Source organism: Trichosurus vulpecula, chromosome 2, assembly GCF_011100635.1.
Source record: "Trichosurus vulpecula isolate mTriVul1 chromosome 2, mTriVul1.pri, whole genome shotgun sequence".
Classification (NCBI taxonomy): Eukaryota; Metazoa; Chordata; class Mammalia; order Diprotodontia; family Phalangeridae; genus Trichosurus; species Trichosurus vulpecula.
In genome coordinates, this window is record NC_050574.1 from 371,295,670 (window position 1) to 371,319,006 (window position 23,337).

At 39.4% G+C, this 23,337-nt stretch overlaps 1 protein-coding gene across 1 annotated transcript in view; it reads right to left on the minus strand.

Annotated features, from left to right (window-relative positions):
* TIAM1 (TIAM Rac1 associated GEF 1) overlaps positions 1 to 22,800 on the minus strand; it is a 154,077-nt gene extending 131,277 nt beyond the window's left edge. Inside the window, exons 1-2 of the mRNA XM_036745622.1 lie at positions 22,616 to 22,800; positions 944 to 1,920 (exon numbers count right to left, since the gene is read on the minus strand). Coding sequence (XP_036601517.1) covers positions 944 to 1,909 — 966 coding nt within the window. The 5' untranslated portion in view covers positions 1,910 to 1,920; positions 22,616 to 22,800. The remainder of the gene's footprint in view (positions 1 to 943; positions 1,921 to 22,615) is intronic.
* Positions 22,801 to 23,337: the final 537 nt, after the last annotated feature.

Genomic DNA, 23,337 nt, shown 5'->3' on the forward strand with positions numbered 1-23,337 from the left:
CTGCCCTAGGTAGTGCCTTCAACAAAAACCAAAGACTTCCTCTATAAGAAACTTAGGGACAAGAACAGAATGAGTGTCAGGGAAAGATTCTGTCAGCATTACTATTAATAATAATAATAACAGTGATAATTACTACGACCTTGTATCTACATAGAAATTTTAACTTTTCAAAGCAATTTCACATAAATTACTCACCTAATCCTTACAACCACACTGGAAGGTGGTTAAGGCAAGCATCAAGAGTTCACATTTTACAGAGGAAAAAGCTGGGGCAAAAGCATTTTAGTGAACTTGATCAGGCTTGAACTCTAACTGGATATAAGGCAAGGAATGGAACTTGGATCTTCCAATTCCCTTACTCAAGAAGGAAAGGGAAATTGAAATGGTTCCTGTAAGACAGAATATAGCCTGCCAACCACTTACTCTATAGCAAAGAAAACCAAATGCAAGGTACTCCACCCATCCAGAGTGTCTCTGAAGTAAGAACTTCAACTAAGACTAGTTCCCTTCTAACCCTCCTCCCACCCATTTGAAGGACCATGAAATTAGATTTAGAGGCTAAAAACAACTTAGAGGTCAAGCTTCCAGTCTCCCTACAACCAGAAGTATTCTGTCCCTGATGACAATGTTTCTAAGGTAGGAAGAATGTTTGGAAGAAACAAACTCTAATCACAGTCAAGTTTGCACTGACAAGTTACTCCCATTTCCTGTTTCTCCCCCTTCTCTGAAGCCCTATCCCTTATCCAAGAAACTACAAGATAAGGGATAGAGAAGAGATTCTCCTGAGAAAAGTAGCAATAGAGCCACCAGCATATCACCCAGTCCTTTAAAACATTAGTCAGAGGTTAAAATCTGATCAAAATGAATGGAATACTCTAACAGCAAAGCTGCATATTTTTAAAGATCTTTTCTAAAATGCTTAAGTAGAATTAAATCACTTTACCTGAGTTGTTTTTGCTCTTCTGCCCTGCATGCTGTTGCTATGGCTAATTTGTGAGTTGGTGGCACCTTCAGAAAGACAGTGAGATTTCCTACAGGGAAGTGTATTATAATTACTGTACGGAGGAGTATCCTCGGCAACAGCTGATGGCATCTTACGGTTTGCAAGATCTGGAACATCAGACATTAAATTCCCACAATATCCCACAAATTTGCTCCTTGGTCCATGATTTGCTTTTACTCCGTTATTCTCGGGTACATACAAGACACCCAGGGAATTGGCACGGTGGCAGGTACTCAGCTGCTGTGAACCATCCCTGGCTTCCATCCCCCGATCCTCCCCACGGTCTCTCTCTTCCACTGAACCCAAGATCTCTTCGTTGCTTGTTAAATGTTCTTGGCTCAGATCAGACAGTGAAAATTCCAAACTGTCCTCCCGCCAGATATCTGCAGATTTTGAGCGTTTCTTTTTAAAGCTTGAGGTTTCCATGAATGTGGTCCCATTGGTTGTATAGGGACGCTGCCTTCTGCCTCCCTCAGGCAAATACGTAGAGTCATTCCCATAAAGTCTGCTTTCCTCAGAGTTTGGCATGCTTTGTGCAGAGGCTGCTGTAAGGATTGTGCTGCTGTCTATACTAGGAGTGATGGAAGAATCGGTATGACAAGAGACAGGTCTCAAGCCCATACCCACCCGTCCTACCCAAATTGGGCTTCCAAAATCTTCTAGAGTGCCTTCTTGGGAGAAGGGCTCCATGCCATTTTCTGCCAGAGACTGTGGGATGCTAGGAGTGCTGCTAGATCGAGTGCTCACTTCAGAATTCCTGTGGATCACCCTTGCAGAGGAAGCATGCCTCATCCGTCGGGTCTTGTTGGACAGGCGAAGAGAATGGGATGTATGCTTCCTTGACAGGTTCCCCTGCTTCTCACCATAAAACCTGTGCTCTACATTTTGGCTTTCTGTATTTCCCATGGTTTTATGGTCTGTAAGACAAAGGGGTGTGGGGTGGAAGAAATTCGATTAATTGAATCACTAGTGGGTACAGGCATTTCAAAAAATAAACAGAAGTGGGAGAAGGAAGGCAAAACACCTTATCTCACAGGAATTAGGAAGGTAATCACAGCTGTTCTAATAGCCTCCAATAGATGCATTCCATCTGGTATTCTGAAAAGTAAAAACTCCTGACATCTGCAAGAAATGACACTAAGGGAAGGGGATTTGGAAAAGGAGGGTTACAAACATCTGCCTTAGCACAGAGGTTATAGCACACAGCACAGTGCCTATATTAGGCACTTAATAAATGCTAGTGATATGGCCCCAGTAAATGCCATGACAATGAAAAGCTTATACATCTTTTTTTTTTACCTTTCTTAGTTAAAAAATGAAAACTGAACTTAAAAAACTGAGCCAATAAAATTCTCTCATCTATCCCTTAAAAAAATTAACTGGCCAGATTGTTAGTTTGCCTTCTGTCACTGTATAAAGGGGGAAGATATTTTTAATTGAATTTGATTGGCTTCCTCAGCTACCTCTTTAGATAACATGAGAGAATCTCCTTTTAATCATCATTCTCTGTGAGTGCTGGGGGAATAGACAGTGGGGAGGATGTAGCTATGATTATCAATTATTATTATCAATTATTGTCAATTTCAGCATAAGTATTCATAAGATAACCTTATTACAGAAAATTTATTCCCTTGCTCTCCAGGTTTAACAATATAATGTAATCAATAAAAAATGGAAATCCTTAAAGTATAAGTCATATCAACTCTATCTAGAGGTAAGGAAAAAGGAATTTTACCTGTAACTCCACAAGCTTTTTTTTTTCTTAAAAGACAGCTTTTAAGTAAGATGATTGTAAGGAAAAAAAAAAAGCTAGCTCTCTGTTTAGCAACATGCTAATGAGTTTATTTCTGGGAACAAATCTAACCAAAGAACATTAATCTGGTACACCACTGCAAACAGAAAGATACATTATGAAACCACTAAATATGACTCAGCTTTTAGGAACTACTTTTCTCACTGGAAGGAATTAAATATTCCAAAGCAAAAAACTCATTGCCACTTCCACAGTCTTTAAGCAGCAGCCAAAAACCTAGCACGGCATTTAAAAACAAAGGCACCCAGGAGGGCTACCCCATTCCAACTCTAAAGAGGACATATTGTAAGAGGGAAGGAATACTGAACACATTTCCACGTTGTGAATTTTTTATTGCCACACAGCAGCTAGACAGATAGAGATAGGACCAGAGCTGGGATTTCACTTGAATAATGAACTCCCATGAAGGAAACCCAACTTTTCAATCTTAAAGAAACTGCAGCTTCTATTTTTAGAGAAATTCCTGGAGCACTGAGGAGGTTAAGGGATTTGACCAAGGTTATACATCAGGAAAGGAACTCCCTAGATCTTCCATTCACTATGGCCACACTGCCTTTGGAATAACATTTTTGTCTATACAGTCCATTCACTGGCAATCAATAAATATGACAATTTCTAAGCAACTGTCAAACGTTATCATTAACAGTTCAATTTTGAGAACCATTCATGGATTTTAAAATAGTGAAGGGAGAAAGATATTAAGAAACAAACAGGAAAAATAAAATCTAAAATCTAAAGCTGAGATATTCATGAAATGCAAATTTTCCTTGCCTGTTACATCTATTGTTCCAGCTTACAGCAATCTTTTCATGGTATGACCTCCATAATAAGAATTATTATCCCTCCAAAGGATTTGGCACCAAGTTATATAGTGCTTTAAGGATGTTATTTAGCTGGCCCAAGTGTCTCTTCAGACTATATATAAGTTGAAATGCTTTCCCAAAGAAGAATGGACTTCCTCAATAAAGAGTGAGCTCCCTGTCATTGGACTTGTTCAACCAAAGGCAGGATAACTATTTATAAGGGATTTGTGCTTCAGGTACACATTGGCCTAGATCATCACTGAAGTGCATTTCAACACTAAGACTCTATGGTGCCATGGTATGACTGAGCCTCAAACACCATGCCATGAATTCTAAGGAATTTGACATTGGATAAAGATCCACTACTACCTTGATCAGGCCTCAATTCAGTTCACTAAAATTTAGTTTAGGGTGGCTAGGTGATACAGTGGATAGAGCACTGGGCCTGAAGTCAGGAAGACTCATCTTCTTGAGTTCAAATCTGGCCTCAGACACTTACTAGCTGTGTGAACTCTGGGCAAGTCACTTAATCTTGTTTGCCTCAGTTCCTTGCCTATAAAATGAGCTGAAGAAGGAAATGGCAAATCATTCTAGTATTATGCCATGTCATTATCATACATAGCGCCTCAATGGGGTTTGCATTGTGGGTAATTGCATGCGCAGTTCCACTCCCCCCCCCATTACCTAATCTCTTAACAAACTCCTTCTACCTTTTTAATATTCATAACTTCTGTTATATAATTGCATCTTTACCCTATAAAAATCCATCTTGCTTTCTCTGAAGTAGCTGGTTCCTCTTGGAACCTAGCCCTCTTCTGAGGGGTGTCAATACTCAGTAAATGCCTATACTTGGAGTAGAGGTGGTCTGACTCAATTCTTTGAGACCGTTCCACCATAACATCATGAAACTGCAACACCCCTGTTTACCCTACTCTCTCTCCTTTTACACTGTCCATATTTCCACCTCAGCTGCACGCAACAATACTCAAACACTTCAGCTCTCACCATTACCCACAAGTGTTCCAATTATAAGATCAAAAAGTATTATTCCTCTATTTGATCATAATCTCTTACACTTCATCTCTCCCTGTGGCTAACCCCCAAGCCTATTCTTTGCCCTCATTATAACTTCAAATTCCTCACTCCTCACTATTTTCTCGGGTCATGAGAGCTGCTCTGATTTCACTTTCTTCCTTTCCCATTCTTGACCCTATAATTTGCCAGTTCAACTCCACACTGTCCTCTACAACCAAATCACTTGGCCCATTGGCCAATCTCTAACCATGCCTTGGAAAACCCCAACCCTGAATTAGTTCTACCACGTCTCCTTTGCTCCTGTGTTCATGCTACAGAAGAAAGCTGAAGAAATAGAGCTGAGCTGACTAGGTCCATTATAAATATAAGTTATCTAATTTCAATTGGGCCCTCACTACAGTTGAGAAATTGTTTTGAACTCATTCTATATAGAGGCAGTTACAAACCTCACCTCCACTTCTCCCAAGTCTCTGAACTGAGAACCTTACCTCATACTTTACCAATAAAAGAGGCCATTATCCTTGAAATTCCTGTTCTTTCCTTCTCTACATCTCTCGATTCCTTGACATCATCCCTTATTCTCTACTCCTGTACTCTCATCTCTGATAATGAGGTGGCCCTTCTCCTTGCTGAAGCTAACCCCTCTACAGGTGTCCTTGGTTCCATTCCCCTCCCATTTTTTCTCTAGGAGATTGCCTCTACCATCATTTCTCCTCCTCTCTCTAATCTTCAACCTGTCCTCATCTACTAGTTCTTTCTCTGCTGCCTTACAAACATTCCCAAAGTCTGCCCTATTCTTTAAAAGGCTTCACAAGACTTTCCATCCCCTCAACTCATCCTATACGTCTCCATTTCTAATCCAAATTTCCACAAAAAGCTGTCCACACTTGTTGCCTGTTTCCTCTTATCTGCTACCTTCTCAGCTTTTTACAATGTAGCTTCCTACGTCAACACTCAACTGAAAATGTTCTTTCTAAAGTTACCAATTATCTCCAAATTGCCAAATCTGAATATGGACTTTTCTCTATTCTCATTAACTGATGACCCCAGGATGGACCCCAGACATATCAAACTCAACATGACCAAAACAGAACTCATTATCTTTTCCCCAAATCCCCTCCCTTTTCTAAAGTTCCCTATTCTTGTCAAGAGTAGTATCCTTTGAGTGTTCCAGTCAGATGCCAAATGCTGTGATTTCTACTTCTTTCATAACTCTCACAATCACACCCTTCTCACTACTTACACATCTATAACTAGAAAGTTGAGAAAAATAGTTTTTGCAGTTTTTGAAGTAATTAACCATAACTGAGATGCATCAAAGCAAGCTTGAAAATTTCCAAGGAAGTTGGATAAAATGGCTCAAATACATCCAGCTTTACCATCTTTAAATGAAGTTCCAGCACTAATTGGAAACAATTATAGCTTGTTCAAAATACTATTGAGATACTGCAAACAACACTGGGAACTTGCAAAGCTTGACTTTCCACAGAATATATACAGATCTTTGGGAGCCGTCTCCAGTCATCCTGATCTATATCGTGCCACTAGACCCAAATGGCTCCGGGGGAGAAAGTGAGGCTGGTGACTTTGCACAGCCCTCCCTCACTTAAAAGTCATGGCATCATTTTCCTGATGTCATGGTCCTCTTGGAGAATGAAGTATAAACAACAGATCTTTATAGGAAAACAGAATGAAGTGATGACAGCAAGCATTACAAGTGCACAAGGTCTTCAAACTCAGAATTGGATCATGAGAAATTTGACTTTGGGAATTCTCCAATATCATGAGTCAAACATTGGTTGAGGCAAAAAGCTCAACAAGAGAATAGAAGTAGATTTTCTACCAAGATGGCCTCCTAGCTCCCGAACACTTCAGAACCAGCCCTCCCCCAATTCATGTCTGACCAAGTACGATCAAGAAATCCAGTGAAAACCTATTGTGACTTCTTCAACCCCAAAGGTTCACAAAAGCTTAGCCAAAAGCCTAATAGCAATAGAAAAGGGAAACTTTTAAGCAAAACAAGTGTCAGCACAACCAGAAAACAGACAAGCTTAACCTAGCAGGCTCTACATCCAGACATGCCAGGAGCAGAAGGCTCCCTTGAGAAAACCTCAGGATGGACACTTTGGAAGCCTGGGGGGAACATTGCCAACTAGCACTGTGCCTCAGTGCTCAGACTGGGAAAGTCTAAGCCTAGGGAAGTTCCAACTCTCTGGATCTTAGAGGGCCAAACACCATGAAGTGAGGTTGGTGCAAGAATACAGAAGACCCACCAGGGCTGATTATTCCAACCAAAAGAACAATAGAGGGCACAGTATGGTCCTGGCCCAAAGCCCCAATTGAAGAACTAAAGCTGGAGAGATGAGTAAGTCAAAGAAAATGCCAACCAGTATTAACAATTATTACAAATCTAACTCCATAATAATTGTAAGCAGATACCCAAAGGAAAAAATAGATTTTCCATAAGGATCACATGAATACCTAGAAGACATGAAGCATGATTTTTTAAAAAAAGAAGTGGGAAAAAAAGCCCTTGAAAGAATCAGGAGAAATCAGATAAAGTCATAAATGCTATCCAAGTGATGGATTTTCCCCAAAATAGAATATATCAAACAGAAACCAATGACTGTACAAGTCAATAAGAAATATTGGAAGAAAATCAAAAGGTTGAAAAAATAAGAAAAAGCAAAATATCTTCTATCAAAAACAACTGACCTGGAAAAGAGGTAAAGGAGAGAGAGTTTAGCTTTGATGGACCTCTTGAAATCCATGATAAAGAAAATCCTTCGATGCCCTCAATATGTTTGAACATTATATTTCAAGAAATTATAAATGAAAACTCCCCAGCTCTATTAGAACAAATGGACAAAGTAAAGACACTAAAAGCAAACTGAAAAAGAAAAGTTCCAAGAATATCACAACCAAAATCCAAAGCTCCCATATCAAATAATTCCTGCAAGCATCTGAAAAGAAGTCTAAGTACCAAAGTTTCCAGTCAGAATTATACAAGACCTAGAAGTTTCTACCATAAATGAGAGGACAACTTGGAAAGTAATATTCCAGATGGTAAAAGAGATAGGTGTAGAACCAAGAATAACTCACTCTGCAAAGCTGAGTATCATGGGGGGAGGGGGGAGAAAAGAGGGATGGATATTTGAGCATTTCTGAGGAAAAGACCAGAACTGCCAAATGGGTACATGAAAAAGATATAAAGAATATTTCTAACAAATTAGAGGAACAAGGAAGAAATAACCTTTCATATCTTTGGATACCAATAGAGCTCATGAACAAATAAAGGAGAGTCATAGAAGGTAAAATTACATAAAATTAAATTTTTTTGCATAAAATCAACACAGCTAAAAATAGAAGAGAAGCAAATACAAGGGGAAAAAATCTTTATAGTTACTTTCTCTAACAGAGGATTCATTTATAAGATACATAAGGAACTGAGTTAAATATATGAAGATAAGAACCATTCCTCAACTAATAAATTGCCAAAGGATGTGAATAGGCAGTTTTCAGAGGAAGAAATCCAAGCTATTAGTAGCTGGAAGAAAAATATTTTCTAAAGAATAAAAATGTCTTTGGAGGAGATGAATAAGAAAAACAGAAGCACTAGGAGTGGATTGGTTCTGTTCTGCAGATTTAAAGAAAAAAGAGAGAAGAGAGGACTAGAATGGGGAAGACTCTACGGGAGAATGAAGGAAGGAGCCTGGATTTGCTGCTTTTCATAATTATGATACATGAGAAAAATATACAAACACAGGAAAAAAAGAAAGGGGACTGGATATCAATCTTAACCTCCAATGGACAAAGGAGGGCTACGTGATACTGAAGATAAAGTGATAATTAATAATGAAGTTAACTTAGAACTTTGGTGATAAAGATTCCTAGAGGATAGATACAGCCACAGAACATATATGGTATAACTATTAGCCAACCTGGGCCTTCTACTACAAGCTCTAGTTTAAGACTGCAGGGCTATAGTTCTAATGAGGCCTATGATCAGCCCATATAATCAAATAATTCAGTTACAGAGGAAGATAGATTATTGCATTAATGAAGAGCTATATTCATTCAACTGGTGACCAAACTAACACGCTTTTACAGGCAAAATTAGAGAAATGGTTATACATGTAGGCAAGTAACAATGTAATGTTAACCCATATCGTGTGTGCCTTGTACACTGTGAACATGTGTTAAATCCTGTATCTGTTCAAATATACCTTAGATTTCTTGTAGAAAGTGGAATTTTAGTTGAGACTTGAAGAAAACCAGGAGGCCAGGAGGTGGAGGTGAGAAAGGAGAGAGATTAAGGCATGGAAGACAGCAACTGAAAATACCCCAAGCCAGGAGATGGGGGTGTCTTGTTTGAGCAGCAGCAAGGAAGCCAGTGTTACGGGACTGCAGAGTATGTGGAGAGGACTGAAAAGTTAAAGAGACTGGAAAAGTAGGAAGGGGGAAGTTTATGAAGGGTATTGAATGCCAAACAGAGGATTTGGGAAACTCAGTATACTGTGCTGGGGGGACCATTAGCCTTGGAGCTCAGAAGGGAAAGGGAACCCCTAGAGTTTATTTAATGGGGTAAGAGCATGTGATACAGTCAGACCTGTACTTTAGGAAGACAGCTGAGTGGAGAATGGAATGGAGTGGGGAAAGACTTGAGGCTCGGAGACCAACCAGAAGGTTACTGCAATAGTCCAAGGAAGGTGATGAGGGCCCGAACCAAGGAAGTGTCAGAGTCAGAGAAGAGAAGGGGGCATGTGTATACAAGAGATGCTGTGAAGTTAAAATCAACAGAGCTTGTACTGTAGATATATTTGTTAGCTATGTAGTTTATTTCTGAATATGTACTACCTGTACATTCTTTTGTTACTCTATAGGCTTATAGATGATATCATTTTTTTCCTTGCTATAAAATATGTTTATTTCTTGTGTTCTCTCTCCCAATAGGGGAAGGAAGGCATAATGGAAAGATACAAAGAAGTTCAAAAGAGGTGCAGGTGGTTGGAAATGGGGGTAGGGACTGCAGAATCTCATTATCCTGCAAGACTTAATCTGCCTGATATTCACATCTTATCAGCACCTCTGTCACTCCGACCTTCTGGCTGGAAGGCAGGACCCGGACCTCCAGGGCTTCTAATTGAGGGGCTCAATACGGTCTTCTCTCCATTTACCACCAGCTGCACTGTTTTTTGGGCTTCTCCATCATGCCCAATGCTGCGTACCTTTCCCCCACCTATTTTCCCTCTCTTCCCATCACCCCCTTTCAGTTTCCTCTTGTGCGGTTTCCTCCCATTATTCTGCATGCTCTTTGAGAGCAGGGATTGTCTTTGTTTTTTATTTGTATCCCCAATACTTAGCACAACACCTAGCACATAGTAGGCATTTTGATTGACTATGCTGTGACATATGTGTGTAATATGTCCCAATAATTTAGACCCACAGGCACTGACGCAGATTGTCAACAAAATACCAACCAACCAAAAGTGAGACCATCAATGTTAAAGTATATGGGAGAGAGAATATTTTATATTCACCAGAAAGAGAAATCAGTTCTCTTAACTTCTGGGACCTTCCCAACCAGGGGCTTGAGATGAACAAAAGAGTTTTGATTGAGTTTTCATAGCTTCCCAAACCCAGAGGAGAACAAATTAATCCAGACCCAGTAAACAAGGTGGGGGGAAGTTTGAAAGCAAGGTGGAGTTTGCTCTTCTGAGACAGTGGCCTCAGAAACCTCCAGTTCCTAATGTTCTTTCCATATAGGCTTAAAATGAAAGCTGTTCCCAAAGGGGTGAAGTCAAAGGTGTGGACTAGAGATAAAATCAAGGAGAGGGAGGAACTGGGTCCCAGTTAGGCAAAAAAAATGAGTGAGGGGTTTTGCAAGAAGGAAGTTCTGCCTGGCCGAAGGGTCAAGTACATACTACCCCCAAACAACACCAAATTTGTATTTATTCTGGATATATGTGTGTATAGATCTGTGAAATAATGTGGCAAAATGGATAATTTGGAGTTAGGAAGGCCTGAGTTTAAGTCCCTGACTCTGACACTGTATGACCCTGGGTAAGTACTCTTAAGCAATTTTCTAAAACTGTTGAGTTGCAGAGAAGGTGGCAACTTGTACCTTTGGGAAGGTAAATAAGTAAAGGGAGTTTCCTCATCTGGGAGTTCCCTCTACCAATGAAATTGCAGGTCCAGTCCCTATTCCTATCCCTATTCTGGCATATGTACATGCTGTCTCCCTAAAAGAATGGAATAAGCTCCTTGAGGATGGAAATGGTGTCCCCTACCCATAGTAAGCTTGTTGACTGACCAACCATTTGATCAACAATTGATAACCAATTCGACTGATCAATCATGACTCACTTCAGCTCTCCAGCCCAAGCATTAAGTCCCTACTATGTGTCAGGCTCTGCGCTAAGGTCTTTACAAATATCTCTCCAGTGCTGGTTGCTCTCCCCGCCTCCATGTCCTCCTACATATCGGGCCAGAAATTGGCATATACTTTTCTGCATTTCAAGACCCTCCTTCAATCACAATCTTCAGCAACTTATCCTTTCAGAACCTGGCTTATTTCAAGTCTCAACTAAAATCTCACCTTCTGAAATAAGACCTTCCCAACTCCCCTTAATGCTTAGTGCCTTCCTCAGGGATTATCTCTAATTTAGCCATTGTGTTTATTATGTTTGTACACAGTTGTTTGTACGCTGTCTCCCTTTCGGGATTGTGAGCTCCTTGATAGTAGGGACTGTTTGCCATTCTTCATATCCCAATCACTTAGCACAATGTTGTTGTTGCTACTGTTGTTGGGTCATTTTCAGTCATGTGCAACTCTCCACGACCCCATCTTGGCAAAGGTACTGGAGTGGTTTTGCCACTTCCTTCTCTGGCTCATTTTCCAGATGAGGAAACTGAGTCAAACAGGGTTAAGTGACTTGCCCACAATCACAAAACTAGTAAGTATCCGAGGCCAAATTTGAACTCAGGTCCTCCTACCTCTGGGGCAGCACTCAATCAACTATGCCACTTAGTCGCCCCTACTTGACACAATGCTTAACATATAAATGTTTAATATATGTTTGCTGACTACTATCACCCAGGCAAGATACTGCTTGCTTTAAACTACCAGCTTTCCAGTCCTTTTTCCTTTTTTTCCGAGGAATTTAGTACCTCAATCACAGGTTCTATCTCTAAGCCTCATATCAGAGAATTCAATATATACTTTAACATCCCCTCAAATACCCTAGGTGATGAAGTGGATAGTTTGCAGGGCTTGGAGTCAGGAAAACTCATCCATCTAACTAAGTTCAAACCTGGCTTCAGATACTGTGTGACCCTGGGCAAGTCACTTAACCCTATTTGCCTTAGCTCCTTGTCTGTAAAATGAACTGGAGAAGGAAATGGCAAACTACTCCAGTATCTTTGCCAAGAAAACCCCAAATGGGGTCACGAAGTGCCAGACATGACTGAAAATGACTGAACAACAACAACAAATACCCTGGCCTTCCAGTTCATCCTCCTCCTCCTCCTCCTCAGCTCTCATGACCCACAGTTTCACTATACTCATAGCCACCCACAGGGAAAGCACTGTGACTCATAACTGTACCATTGCCACAATGACTGAACTCTCAAACTCCCTTTCTCTTATTATAATTTCCTATCCTTTTTTATTTCCCTCTGTCTCATTCCTCTTAAGTCTATTCTTTGTCTTCACCACAATCTCTACTCCTCCTTCATTCCTCCCAACTTTCCTAGGTCAACACCCCTGCTCTGAGCCACACTTCTTCTTCTATTTAAATATTTAAAAAGTAACTAGGATCATGGTGGAACCCAAAATGAGATAATTTATGTAAAGCCTTTTTCCAACCTGAGCTAATTTATAGTTATTGGGCTGAGGGGGCGTGTATGTGAAAGGGATGCTATCAGAAAAGACTGAGGACAAGAAAGGAGAAGGTAGAAGAGAGAATAAATGATAGGACAAGAAAAATTACTGCCCAGAGATGGAAGAGGATAGGATCAAGGACATGGGTAAAAGAGGAGAGAAAAGACTATGTAGAGCTGGGATTCGGAACCTTTTCTGTGTCATGGACTCCCTCTGACAGTTGGGTAAAGGGGGATTATAGACCCCTTCTCAGAGGAATAATATTTTTAAATGCATAAAATAAATTACATAGAGTTACAAAGGAAACCAATTATACTGAATATAGTTATCAGAGTATTTTTAAATTCACAGGCTCCCTACTCAGTTAAGGATTGCTGATACAGCGGGATTTTGAGATATGGACAGAAAATGGATCTTAGAGTGAATGGTCTTTATTTTCTTAGTAAAGTGGAAAGTAAAGTCACCCAATGAAAAAGCAGGAATTAGGGTTTTAAGGTGGAAAGGACAAAGTCTGGAACAACTCCTGAGGCTAGGAGGATAGTCAAACAGGAAGAACACAAGTTAACTATACAGCCATGAGATTAGATTATAACTATATGCCAGCTGAGATTTCATAGTATGATTCAGTAGTGGAAATTCCTTTCTTCAGAATCTTAGTACTCTAACTGACCAGTTCAACTGTACATTATCTCCTTTGTCCCCTTGTTCTACTGCCACTGAAACCTTGCCAACCGGTTCTTAGCCATGGAAAACCTTTTTCTGCTCTACTGTTTTGCCGAACGCTGAAGGAAATCACACCATGATGCCAAATGGATTCACTACAACTTCATCAATGTTCTTTGCTGGATCATCACCCAAATCATGCCACTTGATCACAAACGTCACCCAGAACCTTGTCCTGGGCCGCCCGCTCTTCTATATTTTGGAGAGATCATCAGCTTCCATGAATTAAAGTACACAGGGGATTCTCAGAACTAGATATCCAGGCCTAATCCATCTCCTTAACTTCAGTGGGGATCCTTCCTAATTGTCCAGTAGGCATATCAAACCCAACATGCCCAAATCTTAAACCCAAGTTCTACGTCAATCAAATATGCCACACTCCCTCTAAGCTTTCTCTTTTACTACCCTTGTATATCCCATCCTCAGTAAAACACAAGTTCCTTGAAGACTCATTGGTATCATTTGATTCTCATAGCCTAGTACAACTTCCGACATATAAGTGTTTAAATATTTGTTGATTGACTGAGGGATGCCTACTACTGAGTGTTCAGAGTTCAGAGTTAATGCCAGGAAACAGGTCAAGCAAAGGAGCTTCAGAGTACCTCTGCCTCCCTGCCTCCACTGAACAAGATGCTCCAGCGCCCTGGGATCTCACCAACCCCCTTTCCAGCCTCTTTTTGTGTGTTGCCTTTCCCCATTATACTGTAAATTCCCTGAGGGTAGTGACTTTTGTTTTATTTGTATCAAGACTTAGCACAGTGGAGGCCCAGAAGAGGTGCTTAATAAATGTTTACTGAAATGAACTGAAACCGATCAACTCTTCTCTTTCCCTGTCCAGTTCCACTGCCCCAGCTTAATGCTATTTCATGCCAATTTCTGTGATCTCTATAAGGATCATCTTTTACTTCTCTCACATTAAGTGTAAAAGGATTATGGTTATCTGATGGAACTATGGTGGCATGGCATGTATGTACAGGTCTTCCTTAAACTAACCACAGAGATTTTACTTAGATTATTCCTTTGATCCAGTGACACTGGCTTTCTTGCTGTTCCTCAAACAAAACACTCCATCTCTGGCCATTTTCTCTGGCTGTCCTCCATGCCTGGAAGCCTCTCCTTCCTCATCCCCCCCTCCTGGCTTCCCTGGCTTCATTCAAGTCTTCTATACAAAGCCTTTCCCAATCCGTCTTAATCTAATTAAAGAAACAAGCCATAGAAATCCCTGTGAGAATAGGAACAAGAGATTTCAGTAGTGTGGAGTACTCCAGGATGAGAAAATTCTACCAATGCAGGTCAGCAATTTCTCCACAACTTAGTTGCCTAGGGCACTGAGAGGTAGGGCACTTGTCCAGAGTGACATAGCCAGCGTATGTCTAGGTCAAGGCTTGAACTCTGGTCTTCTTGAAACCAAGGCCCACCCTATTCAATAATTATACATGGGAATAAAAATGGCACTATATGATGAAATGTACAATTGTATACTGCTAATTCTAGTTACTACTTATTTATGGGACAAATCATGATGCAGCAGTAGGTAGGAAAGTCAGTGGGACCTGAGCTGGGTCTGGTAAAGCGGGCCTGATTTGAACAAGTGGAGAAGGTGGGAGGGGATCCCAGGCAAGGAATATGGCATAAGTAAGTAATTTATGCAGGGAATGAGATGGTAGGAGTAAGAAGCTAGTAAACAGACCTTAGTGAAAGAGCTGAAAGTGCCTATGTCAGTAACGTGAATCATGTGGATAGATTGGGGGGAGGGCAGGAGAGAAACAGAGACACAGAGAGAGGGAGGGAAGGAAGGAAGGAAGGAAAGAAAGGAAGGAGGGAGGAAGGGGGGAGGGAAGGAAGAAAGAAAGAAAGAAGAGAGGGAAGGAAGGAAAAGTCCAAAATGTCAATGTGTCTCATTCTTAATATTATCATTGTTCAATAGGTATACAGGGGCAGCTAGGTGGTACAGTGGATAGAGTACAGGGCCTGGAATTAGGAAGACCTCAGTCCAAATCCAGCCCTGATCAGACACTATCTGTGTGACCCTAGACAAGTCACTTGACCCTGTTGGCCTCAGTTTCTTTGTCTGTAAAATGAGCTGGAGAAGGGAATAGCAAACCACTCCAGTATCTTTGCCAAGAAAACCCCAAATGGGGTCATGAAAAGTTGGACATGGCTAAGATGACTGAACCACAACAACGACGCTGGGTTGAACCTTCCCTGGTTTGATGCCTCATCATTAAAGTCACTTATTTGAACATCTAACAACTTGTTATATTATCATTTACCAATTTCCACAAAATCAAAAGGACAAAGAGGCAAAAAATGAAACCGTTAACCATGCACTCCACAAATTAAGTTTTATTTGTGGTTTTACTATGTTTGAGGGAAAGTTATTTAAAAAGCAATAAAAGTATAGTGCTATAACTATCCAAACTTTCTACATTTCCACACCAATGCTTTCCCCTGAACTGGAACAGAAAAATCAAGATCTAATTCTAAATTATGTGTCTTTGGACTGAAAATTCTCATTTTAAATACCTGAAGGTTTAAATTTGAACTTCATTGTACAAATCTTTGGTTTTGGGGACGTTAATTTTGTGTTTCATTAAAGTTGTAAAGGGCTGAGTTTGTTTTGTTTTTTAAGTGGGAATGTAAACAATGCACTGATGACAGGTACAACAGCATGACAAGACAAAATTGATAACTTTAACAGTTTACCTTGGATAAAAACAGAAAACCTGCTAAAACATCAAAAACACCATTCACTGTCTTGGATATTAAACCAAAAGTGGAGTTCTTGGGTCTTCCTTAGACTGAAGTAAAAATCAAATTTGGAGATAGGAATATATCTAAATTCTAAAATGGACTTTTAAAAAATCAGGTGAATCAGAGTGTGGTTAAGATAATTATATTATTCAATCAGAGATTAGATAAAAAACATTAACACAAGACTGCATTCTGAAAAAACTAAATCCTGTATTTTGTTCCCTCACTGATTTCATCTATACCAATAGGATTACATGCTCTTTATTAAAATTTTCTTATCCACAAAAGAAAGGCAAGACTGTTATTCACTACTAAAATATACTGGGATTTCTCTAATGCTGTCCTTAAGGTCCATAATGTAGGAATGCTTCATAAAAACAATTGCCTAAAACAAGGTTTTTAGGATAAACTCAACCCCCTTAAATAGAATATAAAATGGATATACCTCATATGGTATTCAAGCTCTATAGCTAATAGTGTTTGAATAAGGATCTTCTATGTTTCACAGGGATTTTCTAATAACTGACGAATATGATATTCATAAAGAGAAAAAATTATAATGCAATTATCTCTAACTCGATAAAGTATTACAAAATGTATAAAAAATAAACAAAATGATTACTCTTTTATAGCTTGAAAATATCTTTTGGAATACAGGAAAACGAATGGAATGTATTTACTTCCAAGTTAAATTTGAAGGGAAAATCACAAGACAGATTGCGAATTTAAAATTAGATTCTGGTGGGAGGCCTTGGTTACAAACCTGTTCTTTCCCCACAGGAGGCTGAGCTTAGAGACAGCCAAAAAAAGGGGGGAGCTAAGATTAAATGGAGACCAAGTTCTGGAAGTTATTGCTAAATTTTACAAACTGATGAACAGTTTTTAATGTCAGATTCAAAATGCCCCAAACAAGAACCATACAAGAGGTTAAATAGGACAGTTCAAAAAATAAATGAAAGGGGTCTTTCAGGCAAGAGGGCTGTCTGAACAGAGGCAGGCAACTTAGGACCACCACTATTCCAGTAAAACCCTGAAACTCCCACCCGACTGAACAATGATCAAAAAATGAAACACAATGAGAAACTGCAATAAGAGATCCTCCAAAAGATGAGAATGATTAACAGTGCCAAGTACTACAGAAAAGCCAAGAAAAATGAGGATTCAGGAAAAACTACTGGACATGACAATTAAGGAGGGATTCCTAATTTTGGAAAGAGCTGTTTCACCCAAATAATAAGTTTGGAAGCCAAGCTGCAAAGGGTTGAGAAGTGAGTGGGGTGGGGGTGGGATGGAGGCAACAGTGTAGACAGCTTTTCTAGAAGTTGGTTGAAAAAGGATAATAGGTTGAAGGAAAATAGAATTAAATGAAGATATTTTTAAAGGCTGATAGAGACCTAATCATGTTTATAAGAAGCAGGGAAGGAATTAATAAAGAGGAAAAAACTGAAGATTAGGTAAGAGATAGATTGCAGAGGCAATCTGGCAGAGGAGATAGGAGTACTAGAAATCAGGGGTAGAAGTATACAGGCAAAATTGTAAAAGAGTAAAAGATAGTACAGCTTAGCTCTCCCCCACAACTACTCCACAAAAATCTTGAAAGGTCTCCAACACTGGGGACCCAGTCTAAGTAGGAAAGTGTCCAAAGGCAGCTACCAGTATGAGGAATCCCAACATATACCAGGGCAAGAAAAGGTCCTAGACTGATACAAAGGGGTCAGATCTTGTGCAGAGAATAGGAACGGGTGCCAGTTGGCAGCTCTGTCACTGACTACCCAGTTCTGGGTCACAGACCTAGAATGGCCAAGAGATTACTTGTGCTTCGGGGCAAGAGAGCAGGGGTGCTGGGAAAGGAGGATTGAACAACCTATGCTGTATAATGAAGGAGAGCAAGTTCAGAAGCAAACAGTAGTGGCATGTGTCTGACACTGGCAGTATTGCAGGGTCTCAGTTCTGACCCCCAACATAGTCTGAAGCCTACAGCTGAATAACCAGGGAAAGAATTGCAGACCAAAGATGCACATACAATTCTGTCACTCTGAAACTTCAGAGCTTTCTAGATGGCTGATAATGCTTAAGTCTAGGAGCAGTCTACTCGAAATCCAACTAGAAGCAAGCCAAAAGGTGTAGCTTAGAACCAAACCCAGGTCAGGAACTTGCACAGTTCAGACCAAGGCAAACAACAATCAGACCACACTAGCAGCAGATAAGCTTGCTGATATTCCCAGCTTGAGTTGTTCTGGAGATCCTCTAGTAACACAATCCACCACAACAGCCCAAGAAAGCAGCTGCAGTTCTCAAGAGGAAGAGGGTACAAGTACAGTCCAGTTATTTGTATCGGAATTGTGCAAAGCTTGGCCCTGATATAACGCCCAAATTAAGTAGATGATAAAAACAAGCAAATAAAAAAGAAACCACCGTAAAAGGCTATTATGGTAACAGGAATAGATTCAGAAAAAGAGAACAATTCAAAAACATCCATAAAAGAACCACAATTGAAGGAAGGAAGGAAGGAAGGAAGGAAGGAAGGAAGGAAGGAAGGAAGGAAGGAAGGAAAGGAAGGGAAGGAAGGGAAGGAAGGGAAGGAAGGGAAGGAAGGGAAGGAAGGGAAGGAAGGGAAGGAAGGGAAGGAACAAGGATTTATTAAGCACCTAGCATGTGCCAGGCACTTTAAGTGCTCTACAAGTAATATCTCCTTTGATCCTCAAAACAGGATCAACTAACTCCCTGTGAGTTAGTTGCTGTGATTACCCTTATTTCACTGCTGAGGAAACTAAGGCAGATATATAAAATGATTTGCCCAAGGTCACATAACTAGTAGTGGATTTGAACTCTGGTCTTCTGGACTTCAGGCACAGTGCTCTATCCACTGAGTTACCTAGTTGTCTCTAGGCAGAGTCAAGTGCACAAGCATTTATTAAGTACCTACTACTGTGGAGGGCACCATGCTAACTAAGCACTGGGGACACAAAGGCAAAAATCAGTCTCTGTTCTCAAGGAGCTCACAATCTCATGAGAAGATAAAACATAAACAACTATGTATAAACAATATTACACACACACACACACACACTATAAATTGGAGATAATCACAGAAGGAATGCAATAGGATTAAGGAGAACTGGGAAAGGCTTCATGCAGAAGTAGGACCTTAGCTGAGACTTAAAGGAAGCTAGGTAAGCAAAGAAGGAGGTACAGATAAGGAAGAGGAAAGTTCCAGGCATGGGAGACAGCAAGTAAAAATGCCCAGCACTGGGAGAAGAAATGTCTGCTGGGAGGAATAGCCGGTGTTACTAGATTGTGGAGTATGTGGAAGGGAGTAAGGTGTAAGAAGATTAGAAAAATAAGAAAGGGCTAGGTTATGAAGGGCTCCAAATGCCAGAGAGGATTTTGTATTGGATGCTGGAGAAGTCACTGGAGTCGACTAAATAGGGACCTGATATGGTCAGATCTGTACTGAGAGCTGCACATAGGATGGAGTAGAGTGGGGAGAGACTTGAGGCAAGGAGATCAGTCAGAAGCTATTGTAATTATCAAGGTTTGAGAAGATAAAGACCTGTAGCAGGGCATTGGTAGTATAAGCGGAAAGAAGGGGGTATAGATGAGAGATATGAAAGTAGAAATGAAAGGATCTGGCAAGTGAATGGATGGGGGGGTAAAAAAGAGTAAAGAGTTGAGGATTAACACTTGGGTTGAGCCTGGGTGACTGGAAAGATAATGATATTGACAGTAACAGGGAATATCACAGGTTTGAGAAGGGTTTGGGGGAAAAGGTAATAAAGTACAGTACTGGACATGTTAAGTTTAAGATGTCTATGAAGAGGAGAAGGGAATAAATATTTATATTAGTTTATTGATACTGTGATAAGTGCTTTTAAAATATTTCATTTGATCCTCACAACAACTCTGCAAAGCAGGTAAAGTTAAAAAAAAAAGGAAAAAAGTAAAAGTAAAGTAGGTAAAATTCCCATTTTACAGTTGAGGAAGCTGAGGCAAACAGAGGTTAAGTAACTTGCCCAAGATCACAAAGCTAGGAAGTATCTGAGGCTGGATTTGAATGCAGATCTTCTGGACTCCAGGGTCAGTGTTCTATCCACCTAGCTGTCTTGGAGCTATGAGACATCTAGTTTGAGAAGTCAAATAACAAGCAGTAGGAGATGTGAGGTGAGAAGTCTGGAGAGAGGTGGGGATTAGAAAAACGGATATGAGAATCATCTGCATTGAGCTGATAATTGAATCCATGGGGACTGTTGAGATCATCAAGTGAAATAGTATGGAGAGAGAAGAGAAGTGGGGCTTGGGGGACACCCACGTAGACATGACCTGGATGAAGGTCCAACAAAGGATATTGAGATAAAGCAATCAGAAGGCAGGAGAATGTGGAGAGAACAGTGTCATAAAAATCTAGAGAAATGAAATAAATTAACAGTTTTTTTCTTTTTAATTTATGAGTTTAAAAATATTTTATAAATTAAATGAAAGCCTTAGAGTAAAAAAAATTGTTTTTGAAAAGACATAAGAGTTATGGAAGAAATAAATGGAAATAGAATTAATAACTTGGAACGAGAGATACAAAAATCTGGCCCAAGTATCAATCTCTAAAAATTACAATGTACCAAGTAGAAGTTAATGACTCCATGAGACAAAAGAAATATTTTTTAAAAGTTTAAAGACTGAAAAAAAATTGTAGAAAATGCAAGGTATCTCATAGCAAAAACAATTGATTTGAAAGACAGATTCAAAGAGAGATATTTTCATAATGATTGTACTACCAGAAAAACATGACAAAATAAAGCGACTAGACATCATATTTCAAGAAATTATAAAACTGCCCAGATCTTTTGGAACCAGAGAGCAAAGTAAGGATAGAAAGAATCTACTTCCTGCTTACAGAAAGAAAACCCCAAATAAAAGACTTCCAAAAATATTATAGCTATAATCCAAGGCTTCTAATATAAAGAAAAAATACTGCAAACAACCAGAAACAAAAAATTCAAGTACCAAGAAGAGACAGGATCACACAAGAAGAAACAAAGAAACAGCTTGGAAAGAAGAAAGCAAAATATACGGCCTTATAACCAAAAATAACCCAGCACAACTGAGTAAAATTCTACAGGGGAAAACATTAGACCTTTAAGGAAATAGACAACTTACAGATGAAAAGACCAAAGCTATATGAAAACTGAAATGCATACACATTAACCAAGTGAAACATAAAAAGGTAAATAGGGACAAGGGATCATAAGAGACTAAATGAGGATAAACTGTTTACCTCCTAACTAGGGGAGGTGATACATGTGTACCCTAAGAAACCTAAAATTATCAGCAGTTAGAGAGGGAAGCTAATAAGACAGAGGACCTGGCAATGAGTTTATGTTTTGATGATCTTAAAAAAAAAAAGGAAAATGAGGAAGGGAGGTAAAAAGGAATATACTAGGAGGTGAGTGAAAAGAGAAAGGGGAGGTAAAAAATTATCTCACATAATAGTGCTATGCAATAAGAAGTCTATACAAACAAAGATGAAGAAGTGGATGGAAATGTCACCACCTAAACCTCACTTTTATCTGAACTAGTCAAAGCAGGGAAGAATACACAACACAACTGAATAAAAAAATACATTTCACTCAACAGGGAAACAAAAGAGAAAAGAGAGAAGGGAAAGGTGGGTATAAGAAGAAGGAAAAATTAAGAAAGGAACTGATCCTAAGCAAAACAGATTTCATGATTTCAGAAAAACCTGGAAAGACTTAAGTGAACTGATAGAGAATGAAGTGAGCAGAACCAGAAGAACATTCTACACAGTAACAGCAATATCTTACAATGAACAACTGTGAATGACTTAACTATTTTCAGCAATACAACGATCTAAGACAATCCCAAAAGACTCATGATGAAAAATGCTGTCTCCCCCCAGAAAAAGAACTGATGTTGTCTGAATACAAACTAATAATAGTCAAAACAGAGAAAGAAAATTGTAGACCAATATCCCTAATGAATAATGATGGAGTAAAGGAGGAGAAAATAGAGGATGTCAAAGAGTTTTAAAATGTAAAGTACAGGAGAAGAGAGACCTTACAACAAATGGTTTCTCAGTGAAAAATGGAGTTCCTTTGCTGAGAAGGTCGGTAGAAGAGGTGGAGGGACAGTCTTGAGATGGTTTGGAAACAGCCACCTTAGAAATTTGAATTTATAAGGATTATTTTTTAACTGAGATTTTTTTTACCTTCCAAGATTTATTAAAACACAACCCTCCCCCTTTTGACAGAAATGTTAACTAAGCAAAAACACTGACAGAACAATCTTATGTGACAACTTATATCACCCCCTCTGGGCTGTATCATCCCACCTTTATTAATGTAATCTAATATAAATATGATAAAACAGAAGATATCATTAAAAGACTGTGCAAGCAATTCAGCCAAGGAAAAAGAGAAAGAGTTCATTAGTAACTGTCTGTTAGAAAACTACTACTTTGGGATTGTTTAAGAGCCAATAACTGATTTGTCATTTCTCCAAATTCTCTCTGAGAGCCAGGCATTTTCCCCCAATAACAAAATTAATTACCAATTACACAGATGAAGGATCTTCATATACATATAACCTACCTTCTCAAAAGGCAATAATGGTGTCCAGCACAATTCTCCCCAAGAGAACTCTGGCATTTAGATGTATAAAACTGCAAATGTTATCAAAATGAACAGCAACTAGAACTTGAGAGTCTTTTTGCACCAGCCACTTGGTAGGTACTCCATTAAGGTTTCATCAGAGTCTATGAGTATATCCCAAAAACCTGGAGGGAGAAAAGGGAGATACAAAGGTTTAGGTTAAAAAGACATTAAAAAGAGTATTTCCTACCAAAAACATTTTCTTGCCTTACACTCCCTACTCCCAGAAGAAAACAAAACCAAAAATAAACAAAAAAAAAAAAAACCCTTTACTTCATAATGTGATTAACTTACATTTATATAGTGCTTTAAGGTTTACAAAGCACTTTTCAAATATTTTCTTATCATGCTATTGTTTTTTTCTTTTTTTTTTTTGGAGGAGGGAAGGCAAGGCAATTGGGGTTAAATGACTTGCCCAAGGACACACAGCTAGTAAGTGTGTCAAGTGTCTGAGGCTGACTTTGAACTCAGTCAGGTCCTCCTGACTCCAGGGCCAGTGCTCTACTCACTGTACCACCTAGCTGCCCCTGTGGTAGGTGCTATTATTAGCCCCATTTTATAGAGGCAATTGAGACTTGGAGAGATTAAGTGACTTGTCCAGGGTCTCAGTCTGAGGCAGATTTAAACACAGGTTTTTTTCTGACACTAAGTCTAATAGCCTA